General features: G+C 43.2%; 1 protein-coding gene across 6 annotated transcripts in view; it reads right to left on the bottom strand.

Moving 5' to 3' along the window:
• Positions 1 to 26,420, bottom strand: part of THADA (THADA armadillo repeat containing) — a 1,526,823-nt gene that overhangs the window by 1,258,808 nt on the left and 241,595 nt on the right. For all 6 annotated transcript variants that reach the window (XM_085612787.1, XM_085612792.1, XM_085612789.1 and 3 more), the window contains 2 exons: positions 17,028 to 17,250; positions 13,972 to 14,107 (listed from right to left, as the gene is read on the bottom strand). In XM_085612787.1, coding sequence (XP_085468913.1) covers positions 13,972 to 14,107; positions 17,028 to 17,250 — 359 coding nt within the window. The remainder of the gene's footprint in view (positions 1 to 13,971; positions 14,108 to 17,027; positions 17,251 to 26,420) is intronic.

The following is a 26,420-nucleotide window of genomic DNA, read 5'->3' as shown; positions in this document are numbered from 1 at the left end:
AGCTGTCTGTGTCACCAGACTGTCACAGTGGGCTGGACCAGGCTTCCATCATTCTGGGACTGATAAATTAAGCACCAAGTACAGTGCGTAATCGTACTTCTGTAATACAATGTGTAAAGCTCCTAGGTATTGTCCTTTGTGCTGAGTAGATGCAACTATTTGTATTATTTATAAAGTGAAACAGGACATTTTAGTTTACAGATTAAAATTAAAGCTATTTTGCATTCCCAGCGAAATAGTTACTACAGGCATACACGTTGTTAACTAATCACTCAAACACATTGTATTAGAACAACTGTTTTAAAATGCAATCTTTCAACTTAGTGTTTTTATAAATATCATTCAATCAATTCAATATTTTGACTTGCCATTTTATGACAGAGGTTGAATTATTTTTAAGCAAACTGATTCTTTTTGAAGAGCTAATAACTAATTAAGTTTCAAGTGGAGTTTGTTAAAAAAAAGATTTTTCAAACATCAATTCTAATAAATACTTCGGAACAAAAAAATAGTTAAAACGTTATGGCAGACGTTTGAGATTAAAAACAAGGACTCCTCAGATTTAAGAATCCTGAACCAAGTTAACCAATAAAATGGCTCATCAATACAACAAACACAAGATACAATTTTGGATACTAAAACAGCTTGTATATGAAATATTATGGTGATCAATTAACCAAATTAAGATGTATCTGTCAGTATAGAGGTAAGACTAAAACTGAAATTTATGTGCACCTCTTCAACAAATCTCAGTTTGAAAAACAGTGTTTTTAAGAAAAGTCTCCTCTAGTCGTAGCTCAGTGCAGAAAATAGTAGCAAAAGACTTGGCCATCTGTCTACAGAGCCTCTAGATACAACAAGGAGGTAAAATCTTGCGCCACACACTTTTAATTTCACAAACAATTCCCGTACAGTCAGGTAATCTTCATACTCTGAGTGCACCCCTCGGTTGGTTGTCATTATGTGGCTGTCAATCTCACACACAACTCACTATTAAATGTGTTATTAAAATGTAATGCTTGGTATGGGTATTTATTTACCATTTCAAGCATATTAAGCCTTTATCCCAAAGTAAATTTAGGTTCCTTCTCCTACAAAACATTACTGTGATCTTCATTTAGTAGATTTCAAGGCAGCTGATGTCACAGTAGTCATGTGAAAGGAGCCAACAGTCATTGGAGTCTGAGAGGTGGTAAATCTCTGAGACTTAAATCTTCTGCTGACTACTTTTGGAAAATTGTGTACTGGATTCCAAAAAGCTACCAAATCAGATATAAAAACACTTCGCAATTTTTAAAAGGTAATTTTCTCAGACCCTTTCTTGCCTTTCTCTTAAAGATGTGATGCTAAATTACAGTACACAGTAACTTCATTCAATTTAAGAGGTTTGATGGGATTTCTCTATTTTTATGGTTAGGCCATTGTTCATCTCCATGTACATGAGCTGTTGATAAAAATCATTAAATACACGTATAGATATGCTGTACTAAAACAAATGCCAAGGCTAACACTCATGAAGCTAGGAAATGTACTATTGTTAAACAGCCCTTAACAAATTCAGTTTACCTCGTACTACTCTTGGAGAAAATATTTTTTAAAATGGTTGACTTGTTCCTCCACAATGTCCTTCTTAGATACAGCAATAAGTGCACCACTGCTGCTGAGGCGTGTATTAAGCAATTCAAAAAACAGTATTTACTTGTCGGTCAATGTGTTATTCAGATATAATGAAACTACTTCCTAGTAGACTTTAAGTCTCTTATGAAAGACTGGAGACGGGAGTGATCCCTGGCCCCTGGGTGCAAGGCATTTCAGAGTAGTGGACCAGTACTATAAAGCAGAGGGTGTAACAATGTCCTTGGAAATTCTAAATAATGCTTGGTGGGCCTGACAATTCCAGTAATACTTAAAGCACTAAACTAATTTCTCCTGATTCTTGATTTTTCAGTTTCTAAAATAATGGCACGTCTGAAAGTAGCAATAGTACAGAGTATTAACAAGGTTAGTGTTTAAGGCAACCGAGTCAGGGCCCAGCCATCTCCCCATGGTGTGTGATCCATTGTCCAATTTACCAGCACATGTTAGTTCAATGAAGTCCAGCTTTTACACCCTTCCCAGTATTCTACCTTGAAAATTAATTACCTAATGGGATCTTTCCTTTGTTCGTCTTCTAAGCCAGACTCCTCTCTCTATGGCTCCCCTATCGTCTTGAATTTCCTGGGGCACCTCTACCTCAAACTCCACCCTCTCCACCTCCATGCAGCATTCCATACCTATCAGACATCTTGTCATAATAAGTTGTGACTGAAGCCACCATTTCCCAATATGGTCTCCAGTGGCATAACGAAACTTGAGCCCCCCCTCATGCAAGGTACATGCAGGGGGCCCCGGATGCTCCGGATCCAGTTCGGAGCTCCCAGGCCAGGGCCCTGCCAGTACCGGGGGGGTGGGGGGGGGGAGCCTCCTGGAGCTCACCCCCCCTCCCACAGTGTGGGGTTTGGGGGTCCTTTTGTTACGCCACTAATGGTCTCTTGTGGCCACAACAAGACCCAGCATCCCTAAGTCTAACGTACGCCTTGGTAAGTCTAAATCTTTCAGTGACCCTATAAGACAAAATGTGCTGTAACAGAAAATTCTGTATTTATTACACTGTAAAACCCATCTGCCTCTTCCACAGAAAATGTAAGTATTTACGTGCAGGCCTAGATGGTGTAGAGAAAGGTTCCCTCATCGATTTTAGATTTACTGCACTCTTCAGTTGAGGACAATTACAATTTCTTTAGCTATTCTTATTATAGCAGGCCCTATGCAGCATCTTAAATTGTATCAATCTAACATTTGCAGAGATATTCACTTTTCTGGTGTAACACAATGGATCTTCCCAGTCTCCTTCCTCTAGGAATCCATACAGGCCTCCTGCAGCATTATTTCAAAGCGTTTTATAAATCTAGGATATCACCCATTTCAACGTTCATTTGAAAGAACCCTATTTTCTAATGGTTATGAATCTGGCAGGTCGAGACAATCTTTCCCCCTGAATGTGCAAAGCATGCCAACGCTGCATTATGTTCATAGTGATGTGTTATGTGTAGGTCTTTCCTGATGCTGGGAGAAGTCTTTTATACCCTCTGATCTCAAGGTGGATATTCCAGTAAGATCACATCTTTCAAAGTCTTGAAGTCGCACTACACCCATTATTAACATCCCACTCACAATGGCATTTCACATGTTTTTATGTTTCTCAAGAAATATTTACCAGTGTTGTTTTCATTACCAACCGGTCGACTTAGTTGTAAATCATGACCAGACTTGAGGCCGAGTACTAGTATCTAAGCCATGGGGTACGATTATTTCCATATACTCTGTTTTATGCACTATCAACATGACAAGGTCATCAACAATCTTAACAATGCAATATGTGGCATGCCAGCCACACCTTTCCTGTTCCCAAAGCCGTTTGTGTAGCTAACATTCCGGCCCTTTAAAGATATTCTTTGGAATAAAATATGGAGTGGTTGGGTGACATTTAGAAGGCGTGGCAGCAAGATCATTTTAAACAGGGCTGATCAGCCCATCACTGACAGAGGGAGTGTGCACCAGTGTTTCACGTCATCCCTGAGATGACAGTGTGCCGGGGTCAGGTTTCCTTCAATGTGTGATGTGTGATCTAAGGTCTTATCTATCCCTCTATATTTAAATATGTCCGGATGTGCTGTCCGCTGGGTAGTCTGAATTTCTCTCCCTCCCAGGTGTGCACCTTGAGACAAGTAGATTTACACCTAAACATGTTTATCCTGTAGACAAAAAATTCTTCAATTCCCTGAACATCTCAAAGTGTGAGCTGCGACCATTCTGGGTCTACCACATAAATGTCATCCCCAAGGAGGATATATTTTACTTTGTATCTCAGATCACCACTGATATCCCTGAACCTCCTTGTCTGTCCTAACCCAACAGGCCAAGGACCCCACTGCCAATGCAAAGAGCAGCAGGAAGAGGAGGCGCTGGGCCTGGTTCTGTTCCCCACCCTAAAAGTCTGTGACGTTGTCCTGGTGACCCTCATCTATGTATGTGGTATCTGTACAGCACAGAACTAGACAAAAGCAGCGGTGCATTGTTCATCGTCAAAGGCAACAATACGGTCAACAAGTGACTGGGGACGAAATTGGGTTCTGGGAGAAGTGTACTGTTAGTGCGTCTTGAAGTAGTGTTCTTCAAAGAGGAGTCTTCAACTCTTTCCTAAACTGGAAGAGGGCTGGAGTGCTCTTGGGGGATACGGGGATGTTGTTCCAGATGGTGGGTTCATAGATGGTGAAGGCTTGTTGCCATGTTTAAGAAATTGGGTTACTGGTTGAGGGGGGGGGAAACCTCACTCAGGTAACGACCACAATCCTTGTCAGCATGAACCGCAAAAGTCACTAAATTAACCCATGCTTAACCCTCTGGTAGCTCGGCACAAAAGCAGTCAGGCTTAAGTTAGAGGCAATGTATAAAGTATTTATGCATCACTCAAACAGTAATAAAGTGAAAACACAACAAGAGAAAAATCCCAAACGAATTTAGAAAATAGAGTACATTTTGATAAATAAAATGATGCCAGACGACAAAAATCCAGTCATGCCAGAGATACTGAATCTCAAGGTTTATAGCGAAAATATCATCTAAAAGCACAAAGCGCCACTTGTGGTCATCTAGTCAAGCTAGACTGGGAAATAGTCACAAGTTCAGGCCAGCCACTAAGGAGCGCAGGCCAGATAGCGGGACCAGGTTAGTCCAGCTGAAACGTTACCTTCTCAAGTCCGGCGTCAGAGTTCCGTTTGCGCTGGAGGAGGCTGCAAGAAGGAGGCTTCAGCACAAAGAGAAGGTCGAGCATCACAGACATTCATCACTGTTGAGTAGATCCGGTCATCCTGGGCGTTCATTGCTGTAGTGCGAAGTGAAGGTCTCGCACTGACTGTTGTCGCGGATGGTCGCTGTCGACGTGAAGAGCAGGTCCTTCTCAGACGGCAAAGCAGTTCTTCAAGCAGCAGGGCAGTCCTTCTTCTGAATCTTCCACAAACCCAGGAGTGTTCTGATGAGTGGCTCTGGAGGTCCAATATTTACAACTGGTGCCAGCCTTTGTGTAGGGGGACTCCCTGCCCTACCCACACAACTGGTTCTGGAAAGTTCTTCCCCTTCCCCTGTTCAAGGTTCTAGACTGTCTGAGGTAACAAAAGGCAGGACAGGCCTGGTGTCAGGTTCCTTTGTGTGTGCTGTAGGGAAAGCCCTCTGAAGTGTAAGTGAGGCCGTGGGGCTGGGTACAGTCGCTCCTCAGACATCGTCAGGATGGCCCATCCTGTCCAAACCTAAACCCCCTTTGTCTCACTGTCTGAAAGCACCACGCAAACCCCAACAGCAGAGCCATTCACAGTCATGTGATCAAGGTACAATTGGGTGGGACAGCAAAATGCTAACTTTCTAAATGTCTGGGTGTAAAAATCATATCTCTATTTGTCCCCAATCTGAATTTGGCACTTATTAAATTTAATATGGTAGCCCCTTGCCACAGTGAAAAAAACCTTTGGGAGTTTTTCACTGTCAGGGCATGTAAAACTTAAGTAAACATATACTTTTTAAAAACAATGCACCCTGCCCTATGAGCCTTTAGGGCCTCCCTTAGGGATGAGTTCTATTAAGCATTAAAAAGGAAGGTTAAGGTGTGGCAAAAGGCTTATTTTGCCAAGTCGAAATGGCATTAAAAAACTGCACAGCAAACACAAGGAGATGATGGACGGGACGGAGTGCTGAAACGTTTAAGACACTCACCCGCAGTCACAGATCTGGGTTGAAGCCATCATCATTCTTTAGCTCACTTCGCCAACTCAGTTCAGACCCAGCCATAAGCAAATCAGTCTTGATCCTGTTCCTCATGGGAACAGTCCAGCCCGAACTGCCAAGCCAGGTTTTCCCTGGACCGGAAACAAGCATCCTGGGACTGGTTTCGGGGTAACACCCCTTATCAGCCAGGCTAGCTTTATTCCAGTGGCAAAGTGAGCAAGGGATCCATGTTATTTGCACTATAAAATTCCCCATACATACAAACACCTAAATGTTTTGCTTCCACTCTTGGTCATGTTCACCATGGTTTCTTGCTTTTTTCCTCCTTTTTTTCCTTTTTCCCCATTGTTGTACTTCCTCTTTTGGGGTTTTTAATTGGGGTGGGCCCTGTCAAGTCTCAGACTCTGCAATAGTTAAAAAGGGACTCTGAAATGAATCTAGCCTGGACCCTATATTCATGTCATTAACTTTACAGGCAAAAACTTGGATCGATTTCTCAACAATGGCTGTAAAAACCCTTAAAGTAATCCACGTGGGTGATGCAGTCCCTGTGTACATTTCAGGTGTTTTTTTCATCTTACATTCCATAAGAGTGTTTGCTTTTTCCAGATGTTGTGTTTCTTGTTTTTTTTTCATGCAACACTGGACTCGCATATAGCCGCATCTAAGTGAGTTCAGGCTGTGGGTGGGTGTTGATGAAGGGGAACCATTGAGAGCACTGGAGTTGAAGGTGAATGCCGTGGGAGTATTTCATAGTGAGTCGTAAAGGTGTTAAGAGCACATGCTCACCCAACCCTCGGCTACAAAGCAACGTTCACATGTGTCAACTGTAGTTCCCATTGTATGCGAAAGTGTGCTTCAGATGCTGAAATATGGACAGCACCAAAAGAAAAGAAAATGGTCTCTTTACAAATGAGGAGGGGGTGGGTGTTTAAGAGCTGGGGAGGTGTGGTGAAGGTGAAGTAGTATGTGGAAGCACCTGCAGGGGAGACTGGAAAGAGTGATGAGGAGGAGGGCGATGACCTGTGAGGTATGCGGGCGGAAAATTTGGACTATGTCAAGAGAAAAAGGGTGTAAGTAATTAACAGTCAACGATTTCACAGGAAAGAGGTCTGAAGGGGAGAATGGGTGGGGTTCAGATACTCCGAAGACCACCCCTTCCACAGAGGTTAATACTGCTTACGTCACAGACTCATTTTCAGGATTAAAACAAGATCAATTGTAATTACTCACAACCAAAGCATTGTTACTCATTTATCTGATATAGTTAACAGGTTTTGACAAAGCTAATAGATCTGGCTTGAAATAGGGATATATTGATTATTGTTTTATGAGTTTTGATACTGGCTTAAATATGTGAAGGAGACTCTGGAAAAAATTGGTTCTGCAGATCTATTTGCCAACCCTTCTAAAGTGGGTATGAAAGATAAGGCTTTGGTTAAGGACCAGTTTTTTAAACATGGATTAACGCTCCGAGAAAACACAGAGCTAGCCAAGCAGTCGGTCAGGGAACACCTAGTAGTTAGGTCTGTCAAAGGCATTGAACCGTACCTGTCTTGCATAAACAGTGCACACGACAGATTTTTAATGACTCATTTCAGGTTGAATCTCTTGCATCATGTGTTGGCGGAACCGGCAGGGTTGACAACTTCCATAGAAATGAAGGGGCCCTGTGGCTGCGATCATAGATCTCCTCAGGACACCCTTCATTTCATTTTATTATGCCCTTTTTTCTCTTACCCTAGGAGAATCTTCCTGAAGGGAATTCTAAAGGAAGCCAGATTTAAACAGGCACGGGTGGCACTGTTATTTTTAAAACTGGCCCCAGATACTCTTACACTGTTTTGTATTGTAAACTTTTTAAGGGCTGCATTTAGACTAAGGAACACAAGGGGTAATGGTAACCTGTAGCTTCTCTGTTATAATTACCTATTGTTTTATGAATGAACTTCATAATTAGAGATGAATTGGTTGGATACGTGACAAGGGATTTTTTTTTAACGTTCAGATGGAAATTGTATCACATGGTTTGAAAAAAGAGGGTATTTATTAATTTTTAACTTGTACCTGTAACCGGCCTTGATAAATTTGGTTGCGTTTATGGTATTTCTATATATCGAATAAAGTTCTATGAATGAATGAGTCGTAAAGGTGTTAAGAGCACATGCTCATCCAACCCTTGGCTCCAAAGAACGTTCACATGTGTCAACTGTAATTGTAAGTGTGCTTCAGATGCTGAAATATGGATAGCACCAAAAGAAAAGAAAATGGCCTCTTTACAAATGAGGAGGGGGTGGGTGTGTAAGAGCTGGGGAGGTGTGGTGAAGGTGAAGTGGTGTGTGGAAGCACCTGCAGGGGAGACTGGAAAGAGTGATGAGGAGGAGGGCGATGACATGTGAGGTATGCGGCCGGAAAATGTGAGAAAAAGGGTGTAAGTAATTAACAGAGTCAAAGATTTCACAGGAAAGAGGTCTGAAGGGGAGAATGGGTGGGGTTCAGATACTCCGAAGACCACCCCTTCCACAGAGGTTAATACTGCTTACGTCACAGTCTAATTTTCAGGATTAAAACAAGATCAATTGTAATTACTCACAACCAAAGCATTGTTACTCATTTATCTGATCTAGTTAACACGTTTTGACAAAGCTAATAGATATGGCTTGTGATAGGGATATACTGATTATTGTTTTATGAGTTTGCATACAATAAGAGAAAACTCACAGAGGGCAGCCGAATGAATATTGCTCAGGTGGCGCAGCGAGCGAGGCGCGGGATTGAGATGACAGGATTTCAAACAGCCATCGTTTGGAGGGTATTCCTAGTTAGGTTTCTTTGTCCGCGGTGGTATAGAGAGGACCCCCTGGCCCTGCCAGGACCTTTTCATATCGCTTACAGCACTGTGCGTTCTCATCATTGGTTTTTCATTACATTGAAAATCGATCCATTTGATTCTGGTCTGTATTCGGATACTAGTGATTCAAGGGGAAATAGACATATTTTGGGATGTGTGTTCTGGGATCCTACCAGCAGGTGGCAGGAAAGGCAAAGAAATCCATCTATGAAGAAATCAGTGTTTTCGAACAAAGTACCATGAAATACTGCTACACGTTGTATTGGAGAAAGCTGTTATCAACCCGACCTCCGGTTGTCTGCATTCCGTGCGGCTGTAGCGCCAAGTCCGCCGAGTGGTAACAAGCCATGCCCGGATGCCCCAAGTAGAGTGGCAGCATACCCAGCTACCGATGAGCCCTCGGACAGGCTCTACCCAGTGCCTTCCCAGTGTGTTCTTGTGTTTTGAATGTCTGCCACTTATTGCAGTTTTATACCTCTACTTGTACCTTGTATGCTTATGTCACATGCACACCTGTCACTTTTTCCTTGTAACGTATCGCTTGCCACCTCATCTTGTATCTTGCTTACTGTTGTTACTTGCACAATTGTCACTTTTGCCTCATGTAACGTATACGTTTGCTCTTGTACTATGCACACTTGTCATTTTCTCCTCATGTAACGTTACTGTTCCTATTGTGAAGCGCTCTGACACCTTCGGGTAAAGTCTGAGCTATATAAAAACGCATAAATAAATAAATACATAATAAATGAATCTACACCGCCTCACGTCAGGTCACAGCTCTACCGGGAGCTACGAAAGTAGGCTCTGCCTCATACAACTCCCAAGGAGGCAACGGGCTCGTCTCAGACATTGTTTCTGCACACATAAACACGCGCCCGTCCTCTACCAGTGGGTGCACACAGACAACTCAACCATGTGAAATATCACGACTTTTTATCCTTGCAATAGAACACTGATTCATGATGTCACGTACAATGGAATAAGTGACCCCAAAAACCCAAGGAGCAGAGGAAGTGACACCTGACGATCTCTGACTACTATTATTGCCGGAAGTGACGACACACAATATTCCACCCATGACCCTAACAATTGTACTTAAACATTTTTATTAACCTTTCAAAATCACGTTTAGTAAACTGTGATTTACAGCCAGCAGAATCGGATACTAAAATTAGCGGAGCGAGTAGCAAAATGACTTTGAAAAGATCAATACTCAGATTATGTAAAACACCCTATACAGGCAGAAAACTGTCTACACTCAATTAAACCTTGCGTTCAAACTGCAGCCAGTTAAGAAATAAGAGCAACAATTGACAGCTTAAGTTACACGTGTATGCACAAGGATCAGAAAATGTGGGTACTACAATGCACACCAGAATGTCACTCACAATTGCAATCAGTGTGTAGATGTGTTCCGTGTAGCGGCTGTGGTACAATGGTGTTGTATTGTAGCATTGTTTATTGGCTGTAGTATTGCATTATTATTGTTGTATGGTACCTGCATTATCTCAAGTGTTCCTTTCCTCTACCAGTTACTGTACACGTTAGTCACCCCCATGTCTTATGTCTTCAGGTTTGTAATCGCTTCAATCGAATTTATTCTAAAATTCACTGTTATTTTTGAAATAAATCTTAATTTACATGTAATCTATTTTTGCATTTTAACAGCCAATTGCGTTTTATTAAAGAAGCACTGGTTCATGCCCAAACATCAACTTCTTCCACTTTTTGTTATCCTACTTTGACACCCCACATTCTTTGGGCTTGGAGGGTAGAATAGTTATTCTTTTTCATCTCTTCAGAATTCCGTTAGGCCCTTTCTTTTTTGTACTTTCTTTTCCTTTTTTCATATTACTTGCCTCGTTTTTTCATTTCATCACTTTTTACCTTCCTAACGGGACTCTGCTTAATTCACGATACTCTAATTCGTTCACACTTGCCCTTCTCTTTGCCATTGGTCACGTTGTCAATTTCAACCTCTGTCTATCACCTAATTGTAACAGTTCTGCTCTTTTTCAACTTCTTAAGTCATCATTCTCACACCTTCATGTAAACTTAGTTCGTCTCTGAATCTTAGTTCCTCCTCTCTTCTATGCTTTTGTCCTGTCTCATCCATTCGGCCTTACCTTTTGTGTCACTTGCTTTTCTTTTACCTTTCTCCTTCTTTCAGTGTTACCATATCTTGCACATCGTGTGTGCCTTTGCACCAGAGACCTTTGCTCAGCTCTTCATCTCTTGTTCGTGGTACAGGACGCCTTACAAATGTCTGCTGCGGGCCCCCTAACCAATCCTAACCAAGGTGTTTCTTTTTCCTGTGTTTATGCTGCTCACTGAATTGTCACTGCTCATAGTATTCAACAATTTAAGCCTTTCTGCAAACGTTTTTATCTTTGTTTATGTGTCTCCCGACACCACCCGGTGAATGATATTGTAATTAGGGCTCCCGGTTTTATAGTGTTTATTTTAAACATTCCCGTCTGTATTTATCCATATTTATTTTTTGCCCATCTTACTAGAATTTATCCATATTTATTTTGTGTTTTGAGAATAAATCGAGTGGCGGTTTGTATATTTCCACAGTTATTTTACTGATAAATATGCAGACATTTATGCCTGCCGCGTTTTAGTAACTTAAACAGCCAAATATTTGTAATTGTGTAGCTTTAGTGTTTTAATCGGATAGTATTTGACTATTTAGCACTGTAGTTTTGTAGCAGTGAGTTTAGGTGGTGTTATGAGGCTATGGTTGCATGTTGCAGCTTTAGCGTTGCCACTTTGCAGTTGTCGTGTTGTATTGTTGTGGCCATATTGTGGTCGTTTGGCAGCAAGTGCAATTGTGGTTGTGTTGCTGTTGCAGTACCACGGTTGTGGTTCTATAGCTGCAGTTCTGTAGTTACTGTGTTTCACTGCTGTAGCAGTAGCAATAGTTCATTATCGTGGTTACAGTCTTGCAGTTGTCGTGTTGAAATTATTGCATTGTAGTTGCTGTTTTGTCACACTGTAATTGGGTTGTTGTACCTGTAGATGTAATGCTGAAGTACTGTGGTCATTGCTCTGTGTAGTTGTAGCTCATTATGTTAATAGTACTTAATATAGAGCACGACTCGGCCCTGGAGGGACACCGGCACTCTGACCGGCAGGCATGTGAACAGTTAATTAAAACAGCCAGGTTTTGAGATGTTTTCTCAAATCAGACAAAATGGAGCATGCGCGGATGGGCAATGGTGTGGGGCGAGATCGGAGAGAGCCCAACCACCATATTATGACGTGCGAATGCGACAAGGACAACAAAGAAGTTGCTCTTTAGACCTAAGGGTCCTATTACAATGATAAGGAGCAAGTCTGTCTTGAAGATATTTAGGACCTGAGCCCGAGCAGGATTTTTAAGTCATGCAGAGCAGTTTAAACACCGCTCTCCTCTTAACAGGTAGCCAATGAAGGGCACTCAGTCAAACAATCAATCAGGGGGGTTTTAAGAGCGCTACTCACCCGTGAGGGTCTCAAGGCGCAGGGAGGGGGCGCACAGATCTGTTCAGCCGAAGAGCCAGGTCTTGAGGGTCTTCCTGAAGGTGTTCAGGGAGGGGGCGCGTCTGATGTCTGCCGGCAGTTCGTTCCAGCACTGAGCGTGGGGACTGACAGTGTCCATGGGGGCAGATTGTTCACCGAGTGGGCAGCGGTATTTTGGATATAAGGATTTCATTTGAAGCGAGGAGTAGGGCATTCCCATAATCCTAGCGACTGATGATGCCCAGTTGAGTACCTTTTGGGAGCTCAGAGGGAGATACCGAACGATATTCCTCAAAAGGCGCCGAGTGCCAAAGCAAGTGCCGCAGGGGGAAATAATCTGGTCTTATAGATAGTGTATCGTCTAAAAGTATACCCAGGTTCCTGGATATTCTGCTGGGCAGAGTTCATCTGGCCACCAGTCCTCCGCCCAGAGGAGCTGAGCCTTGCCGAACAGAAGGATCTCCGTTTTGCACCGATGCATGATGTGGCAATAATGTTTTACTCTCTACCTGCAGTGCTGTTTGCACATATAAAAAGTAGTGGAAACAATGGCTGGAGATCAGCAGATCAATGCTCTGCCTGCACTCTATAATGCAACAAGGGGCAGAGCAGGCAGACAGGACAAGCACATCATAGTGCTTTGATGCCCCAGGTCTATGTCAGCGAGAAGCGTTCAACAACTGATGCAGGGCCAGCTTTAGTACTGGTAGCGCCCTGTGCGACAATGTTTGATGGCGCCCCCCCCCATGACCACCTCACCACGGATTCCCTCACTACCAGCATTTGACAATGCCCCCCAAATCACCATAACAACTGTCTCTTAGATTCATTTAGTTTTCTACCAACCCTCATACCAGTTTAGGGTCTCAGAACACTTTACATCACACATACGTTGCACAGAGACAATCATACGTGTGTAAATCAGTGTATAGGAAATGTTACCTAAGACAAAGGACTACAATGTGCAGGAGTCACATGCCATTCATACTGGTAGGCAGTATCATTTAAAAGTCCTTGGTCTGGAAAAGCACAAATTAAGAATTTTAAATGTAACATCATTGTTAGGGGTTTTCTTTAATAATAAGAGTTGATTTCTACCCAAATTAAACATTTTTGCAATACTTGGATAAGGAAAGACTGGGCAAAAAACATGTAGCTGTAAGATATTTCTTGCAGTTTGCATGAGCTCTTTGATGGCAGTCAATAGCTCGCTGCTCTATATTAGGATTTTAACTTTTAAACTGCAAGCAACAGAAGGATCTTGCTGACAAAAGCGATGACCCCTTGACCTGTTCATAGTGTATGCAGAATGGGACAAGTTCTTTGCAGCAGGCACATTAACCTTCTTGGCTATGTTGAGTTAAAACTTTTCCCAGACAAAGCTCGGGTCTCTCACCAGGAACAACATTAATCACCGGAGGTATCCATCGTGACATTTTTAATGAGGCTTGAAAATTGCTCGGACAAGGAACGTGGCATCTGGAGCTTTTAAAACAATAAACATGGCGCCCCCAACCCAAGTCAGCGCCCGGTGCGGTGGCACCGTTCGCACCGCCCTAGAGCCGGCCCTGAACTGATGGCAGACCTTGACCCAGTATGTATACACAAAACCAACAGCTCAACTGTAGTAAAGTGCTATTAAAGCCAAACCTAGTCTCCCTTTCTCTCACCAAAACCAATACTAAGGGAAGGAAATGGCCCCTTCACTATTAATACCAGCACAAGACTGTGAAGGTTTTCTCATCTATATGAACCTTACATACTACTTGAAACTAAACAGGGCTGTAACTTACCTGAGCGATACCTGCTGCAGAGCGCCATTGATGCAATGCACCCTGCCATACATGGGAAACAGCGCCGCCGCCCGCAGCAGCGACTTCTCGGAAAGGGTTATCTCGTGCGCCAAGTTGGCCAGCAAACACCTCACAACTGAAAATGAAACATATAAAAGCAGATTAAAAAACTAGGCTTTGTCACAGGCAAAATGTAGGACTCTGCATTCAAAGCAGGAATCAGGGGTGTAGCGATCATCTGGGCAGCAGGTACAGTGGCGCCAGGGCCCAGAATTCTGAGCCGCAAACTTCACTATATAGAATGGTCGGCTTTTATTACCTGATTAGGGGTACTAAGGCCCTTCTCCCTTGGTTGTGTTTGGGGCCACAACACCATTGAAAGGATGCCCACAATGAATAACGTCCCATCCAGAAGAGGTGTCTGCTAAAGAAAAGGTGGGTTGGACAGGTTTTTGTCTATTATTGTGTTCATTGCAGGGGAACAAAAGGAGGTCAGGAGAAGTACACAAGTTCTAAAGGTTTCATGCCAAATGAGAAAATAATTGAATCTGAAAACACACAAAGGATGGAGGGGAGTGGACGAGATGGGTTTCAGATTCAGAATATAAATATCACACATCTTGCATGTCACTAGACATGTGGTCAGAACCACAGGGAGGTGGCAGATCATGACTATATTTTGCCATGCGTTGTACAGGACGTGGGAAGGAATACACACGTTTCTACATATTGTGTACGTAGGAACGAGAACCTATTTCACCCTACACAATCCTTTGCTGCAGAGGGCTTTATTCTCGTAGATCTAGCTTAACCCCTCGGGTTACAATGTGCCCGGATCCTTATTCTCTAAGGGAGATCCAAGACGCATGCAACTGGAGTATAGGCGAACAGACGGACACCGCACATGTATGCCCAGGGAGGACTTGGCGGAAGGAAACTACGCCACATCGTTCATGTAACTGAAATGTTACGGCACTCGTTCTAACTCCACCCCTCGCCAAAGCACAAGATGGAAGAAGACCTGCCCAGCTCAAGCACAAGATGGAAGAAGACATGCCCAGCTCAAGCACAACACGGAAGACGACATCTCCACCTCAAGCACAACATGGAAGAAGACATGGCCAGCTCAAGCACAAGATGGAAGAAGACATGCCCAGCTCAAGCCCAACATGGAAGACGACATGGCCAGCTCAAGCACAACACGGAAGACGACATCTCCACCTCAAGCACAACATGGAAGAAGACATGCCCAGCTCAAGCACAAGATGGAAGAAGACATGGCCAGCTCAAGCACAACATGGAAGACGACATCTCCACCTCAAGCACAAGATGGAAGAAGACATTCCCAGCTCAAGCACAACATGGAAGAAGACATCTCCACCTCAAGCACACAGAAGACAGCCTGCTCAGCTCAAGCACAACATGAAAAACAACATGTCCAGCTCAAGCACAACATGGAAGACGGCATGTCCAGCTCAAGCACAACATGGGAGACGACATCTCCACCTCAAGCACAACATGAAAGACAACATGTCCAGCTCAAGCACACAGAAGACAGCCTACCCAGCTGAATCACAACATGGAAGAAGATATGTACAGCTCAAGCACAACATGGAAGAACACATGTCCAGCTAAAAAAACAAACCTGTAAGGAGACATGTCCAGCACAAGCACAACATGGAAGATGACATGTCCGCCTCAAGCACAACATGGAAAAAGACATGTCCAGTTGAAGCACAACATGGAAGATGACATGGCCACCTTAAGCACATGGAAGAAGACCTCTCCAGCTCAAGCACATGGAAGACGACATCTCCAGCTCAAACACATGGAAGACGACATCTCCAGCTCAAGCACAACTGGGAACACGGCATGTCCAGCTCAAGCACAACATAGAACATGGAATGTCCAGCTCAAGCAAAACATGGAAGACGGCATGTCCAGCTCAAGCACAACATGGAATAAGACATGTCCACCTCAGGCACAACATGGAAGACGGCATGTGCAGCTCAAGCACAACATGAAAGACGATATGTCCAGCTCAAGCAGAACATGTAAGATGAATTGTCCAGCTCAAGCACAACATGGAAAAAGACGTGTCCAGTTCAAGCATACCATGGAAGTCGACAAATCCAACTCTCAGTTAGTGGATGCTGGTCACTCAGTATGAACACCAAGGTAGACAACTTCATGTTCTCTTGTTCCTCATCTATCTTTTTAAAAATACTGCCTCCAGACCAGTGCTGTCAGCTTTACAGGGTTCAGGGAGCCATTTGTGACCAGACCATGCAGGCTGAATGCACAAAACGATTAAATCTATATATGCAAACTACTCAACAACTTACTCCTACATTCGAAATGTCACACATCCCACCTCTTTTACTTCTTACTAGCCTAGACTGCACTCGTCACTTTCCTCACTCACTCCATAGTGATGCTACGTTTCTCGTCGCTTTGGCAGTTGCACACAATTATTGCCCTCAGTTCGCACTGTAAATAAACCAGTACGTCATCAATTGAGGCTTACACATCCTGTTGCGAATTAAAGCACCCAGTGCCATTTGATACCTGCTTTAATATTTATTAACACGCTCTAGCTAGGCTTATACCTGGTACATGCTCTGGTTACCATGATTACGCAAAGTAAGGCGCCTCATATCCAAGCTACATTAAGAAAGGACGATAACTTGATATACTGACATTCTTTGAGTCATTCCCTGGTCTATTAAAATGAGTATGTTCAAATAATACTCCTTCATGTGTATGTAAATCATATATATACATATATATATATATTGGGGAGTAAAAAACAAATAATCATTTATTACATATTGGAAATGTATGTGAACACGTCACAGCTGTACAAAAGATTACTTCAAACGCTTTTAAAGGCCAGCCTGAGCTCCTGATTAAACTCAGTGTTCTGGGACGCTAGAGAAGGTTTGGAAAACATCAGTGGTCTACAGAGTAAAAAGAGAGCGATTTCTTATGGAAAAGAGAAATTCTTGCATTAAGTGGCTAATGCTGTTTGTGGCAAAAATGTTCTTGCAACTGACCGTTCAAGGTGTTTTTTTCCACGAATCCAGCAGACGCATCCGTTTCCAGCTGAGGAGAATATGAAACGGGCTGGTCCGTGAGCCAGGTGTGGAGCGCGTTCTGCAGCCCTTCCTGGTGAATGAGGAAATTCAACATGTATGACGCGGTCACGCAATCAAAATGCTTAGTGCTGGTGCTAAGGTCCATTGCTGCACGAAGTAGAGTCTGGAAATTCTGCGGATCCTGCAACAAGCCAATGAGCCAAAAATTGAATTATTTCAATGTGACATTATGGAAGACTATCACATTATTTAAAGTCAGATAACATTTGGTAAAGCAGGTCATACAGCACAGTTCTACAGCACAGCCCACATAACAATAGGAAAACACACAGGGCAAGTAGCCCAGAATAGTGCAAATCCCACGGCCCAAAACCATAAAAAAGAACAAAACAATATTTATTTGCTCACTTATTGGGAGCCTCTAACACATCTCCTGAATCACGAGCCCACAGCACCCAAGCCAATAAACAAGGTTACAGAGTTAAAATCTTACAAAGGTATGTACTTGAACGGTCACTCTGTACAAAGTTTCTGGATACAAACAAGCATTGGCAGAGGCGACAGGTCTCGCCTTTGGGACCTATTGGCTATGCCATTGGTTTTTGCCAGGCAGCACAGCATCCCAGATACTGTTCCACATGGCAAAAGATTTTTTTTTTTTTTAATAGAACACCTCTTTTTCTTTTCAGTTACCAGCCAGAGTTGGATCAGTAACTAAAAGAAAAGAAAAGTGCAAATGTGTTTTTTTAATGTATGAAAGCAGATGGTGCTAAATGGGGTTTGGTTAGTGTGGAAACCACACAGGGGACAAGGGGCAGAAGCAAAACAACAGCATGGGTTTAAAAACAGGCGGATGAAGCAACAAAGGGGCGCAATGGATGGGGAGGTAACACAGGGGGATCAAACGGACAAAAGACAGCAATGCGGAGCTGGCGGGGAGAAAGCACATGGACGGGAAGGTGACGCTGGGGGAGTGGAAGAGAAGAACACTGGCGAGTGAGAGAAACATAGCGTGGTTGATGGGGGACAAACACATGAAGGAGACATTGGGAAAACACATGAACTATCATGGAGTGATTAAGTGATAAGAAAGAAATAGCACCTGAAAAAGCGAGCAGATGAAGGACACAATAATGCATCCACGCTCCTTGGCGGAACAAACACAAGAAGAGGAAGGAAAGCCCACACAGCTAACTAATATGAAACAAGCAAATGAGTGATAATGAAGCAAACCAATGGTAAATAACTGACGGGCTCGAAGCTCACTGTAAGATAAAAATGTGTCTCACAACAGCACATGCGCTGTCTTAGGCGAGACCTAAAAAGTAGAGGTAGGATGCTTTTCGCAACAGTAATTGATTTTTTATTCCTACAATGACTTCTCTTCCAGACGCCAACAGGTCTTATTAACCTTAAAAAGTCATCAACCACTTTACTGCTCAGCGCTCTTAACTATGAAACAAATGAAAAAGGACGCATGTTGAATGCATATACATTGTTATGATAGACTTAATACCAATCACAGGCAAGGCACTCAAGGTTCAGGAAATTAAATACGCCTTCTCTACTCAAAATCCCAGTGGAAAGGAAAGCACTTCTGAAGAAAAGATAACATAAGAAACAGGCAAGTAGATCCATGAGTCTCAGAAAACTCAAGGTTACTCAATAGACAAACAAAAGGTAAAGCAGAAAAATGCACAGATGTGTCCTTCACTTCTTGAAGCTGTAAATGCCTTACCAAACCATTTCTTCCCGAACAAGAGTATCACAGGTTTTTGCCAAAATAAAGAGATTAATTATTAGGTAAATAACTTAATTCTGGTTCCCCTGCATCAGCTGGCTGATTCAAATTTACAGCATTGTAAAATATAGTTCCCCAAATGAACATGCAATCTTAATGTTTGATGTAACCACATAACTGTAAATTGGTCTCGCACCTTTAATGGTGGACGGTGAGCTAAAAGAAGTCCAGGAATGTGTGTTCATACCAACCTCATATTGTACATCGTGAGTCTGAAAATCACCAGAAGGACTTTGGCAGCAAATTTTGCACAAGTCCACAATTCAATTGTGTGTGTTCCCCTCAGGGCTGGTTTCCAGGATGGAAAGCAGAGGATCCTTCGTCCATCAACCCCTAAAACCACCCTTTGATTCTCAGCCTAGTGTGGGGGAGGTTACTGGGTCCCATATAGCCAGTCCAGTCCTGCACACCATAAAGTACCACTGCAGATACCATCTAGATTATTCAAAGATAAAGGATCAAAAGCTTTCCCCCAACAAACCACAACTTTGAACCCGTCCTGGCAAGATACAGTAAGATACTATATAGAACTTAAGCAGAAAATGTGCAATGAGGAGGGAATCTCAGCTGGCTTACCAGTGCTAGAGCATGCAAGTTAAAAAGCACCGCCAGATGTGGCACTACAACATATTTTCAGAGAAGATTCTTCATGTTAAAGAATGCCTTCAAACATTTAGACACGGACACAAAACAGAGAACTGATCAGGAAGTGCACCAACATTATGTTGCTGCAACTTACATTAGTGCGGGGGATTGCTTCGCGAGCGCCGCGCAAGATGGCTGTCAGACTGTGAAATCTCCCGGTTGCCAGGCTCCCGAGTTCCCATGGGGACTCAACGCTGTCTCTTACATGGAACTTCCTCCTAAGCTCGGAATTCAAGATCAGAAGGTTGGCGCCACCTTCCATGAAATCTTTTGAGGGATTTACATGCATGTTTCCCTTCATGCAGCGCTGGGTGAGATCTGAAGTGCCACCATTTTGACATTCTACATGTTCCTAAGAGGAATCCTGCTGATGAAGCAAGATAGCGCGGTCTGTTATTTATTGACTTGTGACGGCTCCATGACGTATTTCTGACCTAACTTGACGTCTTTTCTTGCCTGCTTGAGGTACTCTTAGTCTCTGGCACTCCTTTCTGGCTGTTTTAAATTCGACTTGCAAGCTGTACTGTGCGTCAGGGGCCACTAATCTTTTCAGGTCTTCTTCAGTTCCTGAAGCTTTCCTGAGTTACACTGGCTAGGGGATATTGTCTCTTTAATATGAACAGTCTTAAAGTGACTCATTTGTCAAAGTGTAGGATTCCTGTGTCACTTTTCAAGCAACGCTTCATCTTTAAGGAGTTACCCTGTACGCGCTTAACATATTTCAGCAGCATTTCATGCAAATTCTCCACAGGTTGGATCATGTCACGCTAAATTAATTTTGACTGCTGTTTGAACCACTGTTCCCACCTTTCAGAGCATTCTTCACTCTTACGATAACCTAGGTGCACGCCTTCAAGGTATTTTCTTCTACCTGTGCTACACGCTTTTGACCCTACACTGGTCTCCTCTGGGAAGTGGAAGTACAATTGCCTTTACATTCTTACCTATCAGAGAGGTTAATTCAAGGTCTCTTATCTACATTCTTTCTTTATGGGTAGGAATTGAAGCAGAAGGACAAGACCTCACCTCTTCCATCTTCTACTAAGCTCATTACTCATCCTAAAATTCGCCAACCGGACCTTGTCCCTAAAGCACTCTCTGCCCTTATGGAGAGCTCTAGTGAGCTTGGATTGGTTTGCTCTACTTCAACATCTGGATCTATGTCTAAAAAGCTCTCTGCTTCAGTCAAGAGACCAAAGAAAGATTCAGACATTCCACCCCAAACACCTCCTCATTTCACCCTAGAGGATATCATGGAGGAAATAGGAGCATTGAAATCCTTTATTTTGGAAACTAATTCCTCCCTCATACCCATTGAGGAGAAATGGTCCATACATGATCAACGCATCGCTGCTATTGAAAAAATAATTAGTGTTGTGGAATACTCAATCCCAGAGGTATGTCGGCTGACAAAGGAAATAGAGTTACTCATAAGGACTGAGGAAGACTTTGAAAACAGAAATCGGAGAAACAACCAATCACTTTATGGACTCCCTGAGAACTCAGAAGGGCCCTACATGATTTCCTTCCTGCAAAGGGTTATCCCTTCTATTATTCACTTATCTGACCACAGTTTACTAATATTCAAAGAGCCCACCATCTGGGTCCTAAACCACCTGCTACATCCTCACATCCGATGCCTGGGGGCATCATTATCCTTTCCTTGCAGCACACCAATTTAATGCACATCCTGTCTGCAGCTAAGCAAGCAGGACCTCTCCAAGGGTCTGGTAACAAGGTTTATTTTGCGATGGACATTTCTAATGCAATGGCTGCAAGAAGAAAATGCTTCCTGGAATTTCGTCCACAACTAAAATACATGAACATCCAGATATGGCCTAGTCCACCCACGCTTTTTAAAAATCACTTATAAAGAGAACTCTTATACCTTTGAGGATTCAGCTACACTACAGGATTACTTGAAGACATGGAAACCGGTGCTGCAGCAAAGACACGATTGTTGTATCTGCCTTCTCTGCTATTTTTCTTCAATTTCATAATATTCTCTCTCATTTAGGTACTGCTCACTTTTGAATTGTGTACTCTGTATAACCCATTTCTGTTTCATTGTCTTTCAGCCCCAGTGTATTACCTGGTGTATGTGTTCTGTCTAGTGCGTACCACCCCTTCATTGTTTCATTGTGCATGCTGTCCCCACAGCATCCCAACTCTCGTGGTACATGGTAAGTCTATTGTTACACTTTTCATACTCTTGTACTTACCTTCCTATAAAATGTTTCATATCATACAGCCCCTGTATGCCTTTGTTCCTCTCTCTAAACTTATTGTTGTCATTTCTTGCTTTCGAAGTAGGCTATTTTCCCTTTCATGTTTGCCGGTTTCATCTACTTTAAATGCTCTGCACCAGTGGTGGCTCCTCCGCTATGGTGGAGGAGCATCGCCCCACTTAACAAAAGGAAAACTAAAATGATAATAACTATTGTTATTATAATTTAGGTTTCCTTTCCAGTGAATGCCTCTCGGGGCGGGGCTGGGCACAGCAGGGGAGAGGAGTGCTTTGCATTTCTTAAGTGGGCATGACTGCTTGACCGGCCATCTCGGGCCGGCACAACAGTTATGCGCACTATGCATCTTCCAAACCAGGCTGCATTACGCAGCCTGGTGAGTAACATGCAAAGCCTCCCATTCCCCATCCGAGTGCCGATCCACAGAGCTCAGACCAATCACAATGCTGCATCGCAGCATTGTGATTGGCTCAGGGGAACCTGTGAGCTAGGTGCTTCTTGCTGCTGGCTGGGACTGCAGGAAGAAGGAAGAGGTCAGAGAACGGAGGAGGCGCGACAGCCGGCCATTTCAGGTAAGTTTTTTTTTTCCTTCGCCTTCGACCCTCATCCCCCATTTCCCCCCGCTTCACCACCTGAATCCAGTAACAGCCGCTACTTCCCGGCATTCTCCTCATCCCTCGGATGTATCTTTTTTCACATTAGGATAGTTTTGCAACAACATTTTTTCCTTCCCGTATTGCCTCAATGTTTCCTTTGTTTTTTGGGGGTTCGTCATCCACCTTACCTCTTTCCATTTCTTATCTTCTCTCATTCCACTTTCCTTTTCTTTCTTTGTTTTCTCCGTTGAAACTTCCTGCGTGAAATATGCCATACTTATATTTACCCCTAATGTTCAACTATTAATTCTCCTCATATACTGCTTAGAGTAACAACCTGGAATGTTAAAGGTTGAAGAAACACCATAAAACACCAACGTGTTTTGTCTCACATACCTAGACTGCACTGCCAGCTTGCATTACTTCAAGAAACTCACCTTACTGAAGCAGACATCAACAAGTTAAAAAAAACAATGATTGGGCAAACTTTTCTTTTCCTCTTCTACACCACATAAAAACTGGGTAGCCATTCTATGTCATAAAGGTTTAAATATTTCCCTTGCTTCCCAGGAAAATTACAAGGAAGGTCGGTGGGTTTTGGAATGACTTATCGATGGTATTCTTTTCACAATTGCTAATATCTATGGTCCTACCAATACCGATCCCATGTTTTGGAAGCATATTTCACAACAGGTCAATCAAAACTTTACTGAAAACTTCATCTTCGGGGGAGACTGTAATCAAATTATTGACCCCTGTCTAGACCACCATTCATCTACAAGGTTTCTCTCTCATAAACCCCACAAACCATTTAAGCACGCTATCAAACATTATGCCCACTCTGATTCATGGAGCACCCCTCCCTCCAAGAATTTTCTTTTTATTCTGCCCCTCATAAAACACAGACTAGGATAGATTATGTTTTCCTTAGCAAAAACCTCACCCAACACCTACTCAACTCCGAGATAGGCTCATTTTTACTATCGGACCATGTCCCTGTGTCAACTGATTTAGATGTTCTCCGCGATCCTTCACCCAGATACCACTGGAAATTCAACAACCACTTACTTTTCAATAAGGATTTTATCACTTCTTATGAGGCGTTTGTCCATGAATATTTTCAGATTAAAGATATAGGAGAGACATTTCATTTTGTGTGGGATGCGTTTAAAGCCGCATCCAGAGGCTTTATTATTAGCTATGTTTCTAACAAACGAAAAGCTATGGAGAAGTAATCAGCTTCCATTCCCAGTAAAATTAAGAGATTGTTGTAAATACTTTACGTCTAAAAATAACAATAACAAAACTGATCTTGATGCATTGGTGGCAGACAAGATTCAATTCAACAAATCCACTACAGAAAAGGCATGTGGTACTCTTCTTAAGATTAACGCTAGATATTATGTAGGATGCAATAAAAGTGGGTCTTTGTTAACTAATTACCTGAAAAGCAGGAAAGTAAAATCTTCCATTGCATCTAACACCAATCAATCTGGCACTAAATTCTTTCACAATTTGGACATTGCAAGATGTTTTGTTGATTATTACCAAATATTATATACCCCTGAAGCCATCCGTTCTGAGAGACTCCCTCTCCTCATTCTATTTCTCATTCCTCCATGCGCAAGATCTCACAAACAGATTTGGGTCCTCTTGAAGATTCACTATGAGCGGAAGAATTGTTGTCCGCAGTCAAACATCTTCCAACAGGTTAAGCACGGGGGCAGATGGGTTCACGGTTCAATTTTACCTTAAGTTTTCTAAATTATTTTTCTCTAAACTATTTAAATGAATGACTCATTTCCTCTCAATGAACAAATCGTCTGGATCTTTTAAGGAAGCTATGATTTGTCTTATTCCTAAAACAGGCAGCGATCCCTCACAATGCATGAATTACCATCCCATATCACTGAAAAATACAGATTGTAAAATATTTGCTAAAGTTCTGGCCCTCAGCCTTAATGACTTTATGCCTGATCCAGTAGGTGTGGAGCAGTCTGGTTTTATTAAACATAGGAATATAATGGAAAATTAATGGGTCTTTTAAATATTCTCAGTAAAGCAACTAAACTTAAACACTTTCTGGAGGCGGTGACTCTAGATGCTGAGAGCCTGGCCTGGCAGTTCGGGCTGGACTGTTCCCATAGGGAGCAGGGTCAAAACTGATTTGTATATGGCTGGGTTCAAGCTGGAATGGCATGGGGAGCAACAAAAATTATGGATTTAGGCCCAGATCTCTGTACTGGGGTGAATGTTTAACATTGTTCAACATTCTGTCCATCAGTTGTTCTTTTGCATTTGTCACCCAGAGTGGGACGGGTATGTCCAGACGTGGGTCCCGTGCTCTCCATGCCACTGGAGTCAAGTTATCCTGGCTGATGAGGGGTGAAACCCCGAACCGGTCCTAGGATGCTTGTTTACGGTCTATATCTCTGTACTGGGGTGAATAATTGACATTGTTCAACATTGTGTCAATCAATTGTTCTTTTTTCACTAAATGCTGAAAAAGAATTCAATCAAGTAGATTGGAAATATCTAATGTATGTTCTTTGCTGGCACAGGTTTGACCTTCGATTTGTTCAATTCATTTCTGTAGGAAGCCGGCTCTCTATACGGTATACCATGAAAAGATTCCAGGTATTCCCCTAATAGTGGACAGGGGCGTGCCCCAGCAATCCTGAGGTGCTCTTCTAGGGGGTAGTGTGGCAGAGCAGCCTTAGGCTTAGTAAAGAGGAGTGTTGGATATCTGCAAATACATACAATAGTCAATAAATGAAGCCCACGACTGAAAAAGGAGATCCACACCAATTTATAAAAATAACGCATATCTTCATATAACTTTAGGCACCTTACGAGACCAATTTTCTGGAATTAAGGTGAGTATGGGGCAAGGTCCAAGGCAGCACCAACAGCTCACTTCGGGCAGCAGTGGGGCGGCAGAGTGCAGTGGTGCCTTACAGTGTCGGTTGCCCAAATGAAGTCTATGGAGATCAGTCAGTTGGAAAAGAGGCTGCAGGCTGGAACTGGGGGGCCATTCGTGCTTAACCAACAAGGGGGCTCAACTCTTGCGATGCTCAGTGATGTGGGGACATCTTTAGTGCTCTTCTCCAGGTGCCAGGGGGACAGCTGTCTTTAGGCATTGGATTTTCGTCACCGGGAACACTCGCAGTAGAGGGGGCCTGCAAATAGAGGCTGCAGGTGGCATTAGGAAGTCCACAGTGGGCAAGTCCAAGGTGGGCTTTGTCTTAGGAGGGCCGGGGACCATACTGGCACCATTGGTCCACTTCAGCTTAAGCTAGGAAACGTTGGTGCAAGGGACTCCTTGCAGTGTCGGGTTTTTGCGGTTCCGGAGTCTCGCAGGCTTCTTTGGGGTGCCTGCAGAATGCAGGGAAGCAGCTCCACTGCTCCATGGGAGTTCCTGATTCTTTGAAGAAGTGCTGGCAGACCTCCCAGGCTTTTGAAGGATCAGTTGCCAACAAGGTGGGCCGACTTTGATGAAATTGTCGAGAATAGGCGAACTGGCCAACAGTGCTGGTGCCAAATCTGTTGCTTTTTCTGCAGTTCTTGCTTTCGCGGCTCTTTGGCCCTTCTTCTTTTGGTCATCAGGATCTGATTTCCTGGTGCTAGGGCTCCCCGAAATACTGAATTTAGGGGTTTAGGGGAGTATAGGGTACAAGCCAACGTGCGACCCGGGGGACACTACACCCCTTATATGACCACTTCCTGGGTGAAGTGGGAATAACCCTGTGAAAGAGATCCTAAATTTGCCATCGCCAAGATGGTTGCATCTGAAAAGTTGCATCCACTTCAGGTAGCCCAGTTCAGGGGTGGACACGCCTGTCTTGCCTTGCTAATTTTCCTGCTTGTCCTTGTGCCAAAGGGCTCTGGACAAAGGGGGTCAGGTTCCTTTCCTGTGAGAGAAGCCAGATTCGTATACCAAAGGCAGTGGGCCTCTTTGAAGCTCCCGGGCCCTGGAATGCTAATCCGCAGGTCATCCTGTGGGCGGGTGGTGCAAAGCACCCTCTGCCCGAGTAAGCTTAGTTTATGGCCCCCAGAGAATAAA

This window comes from Triturus cristatus, chromosome 6, assembly GCF_964204655.1.
Source record: "Triturus cristatus chromosome 6, aTriCri1.1, whole genome shotgun sequence".
Taxonomy (NCBI): Eukaryota; Metazoa; Chordata; class Amphibia; order Caudata; family Salamandridae; genus Triturus; species Triturus cristatus.
This window is presented reverse-complemented; position numbering and strand designations above follow the sequence as displayed.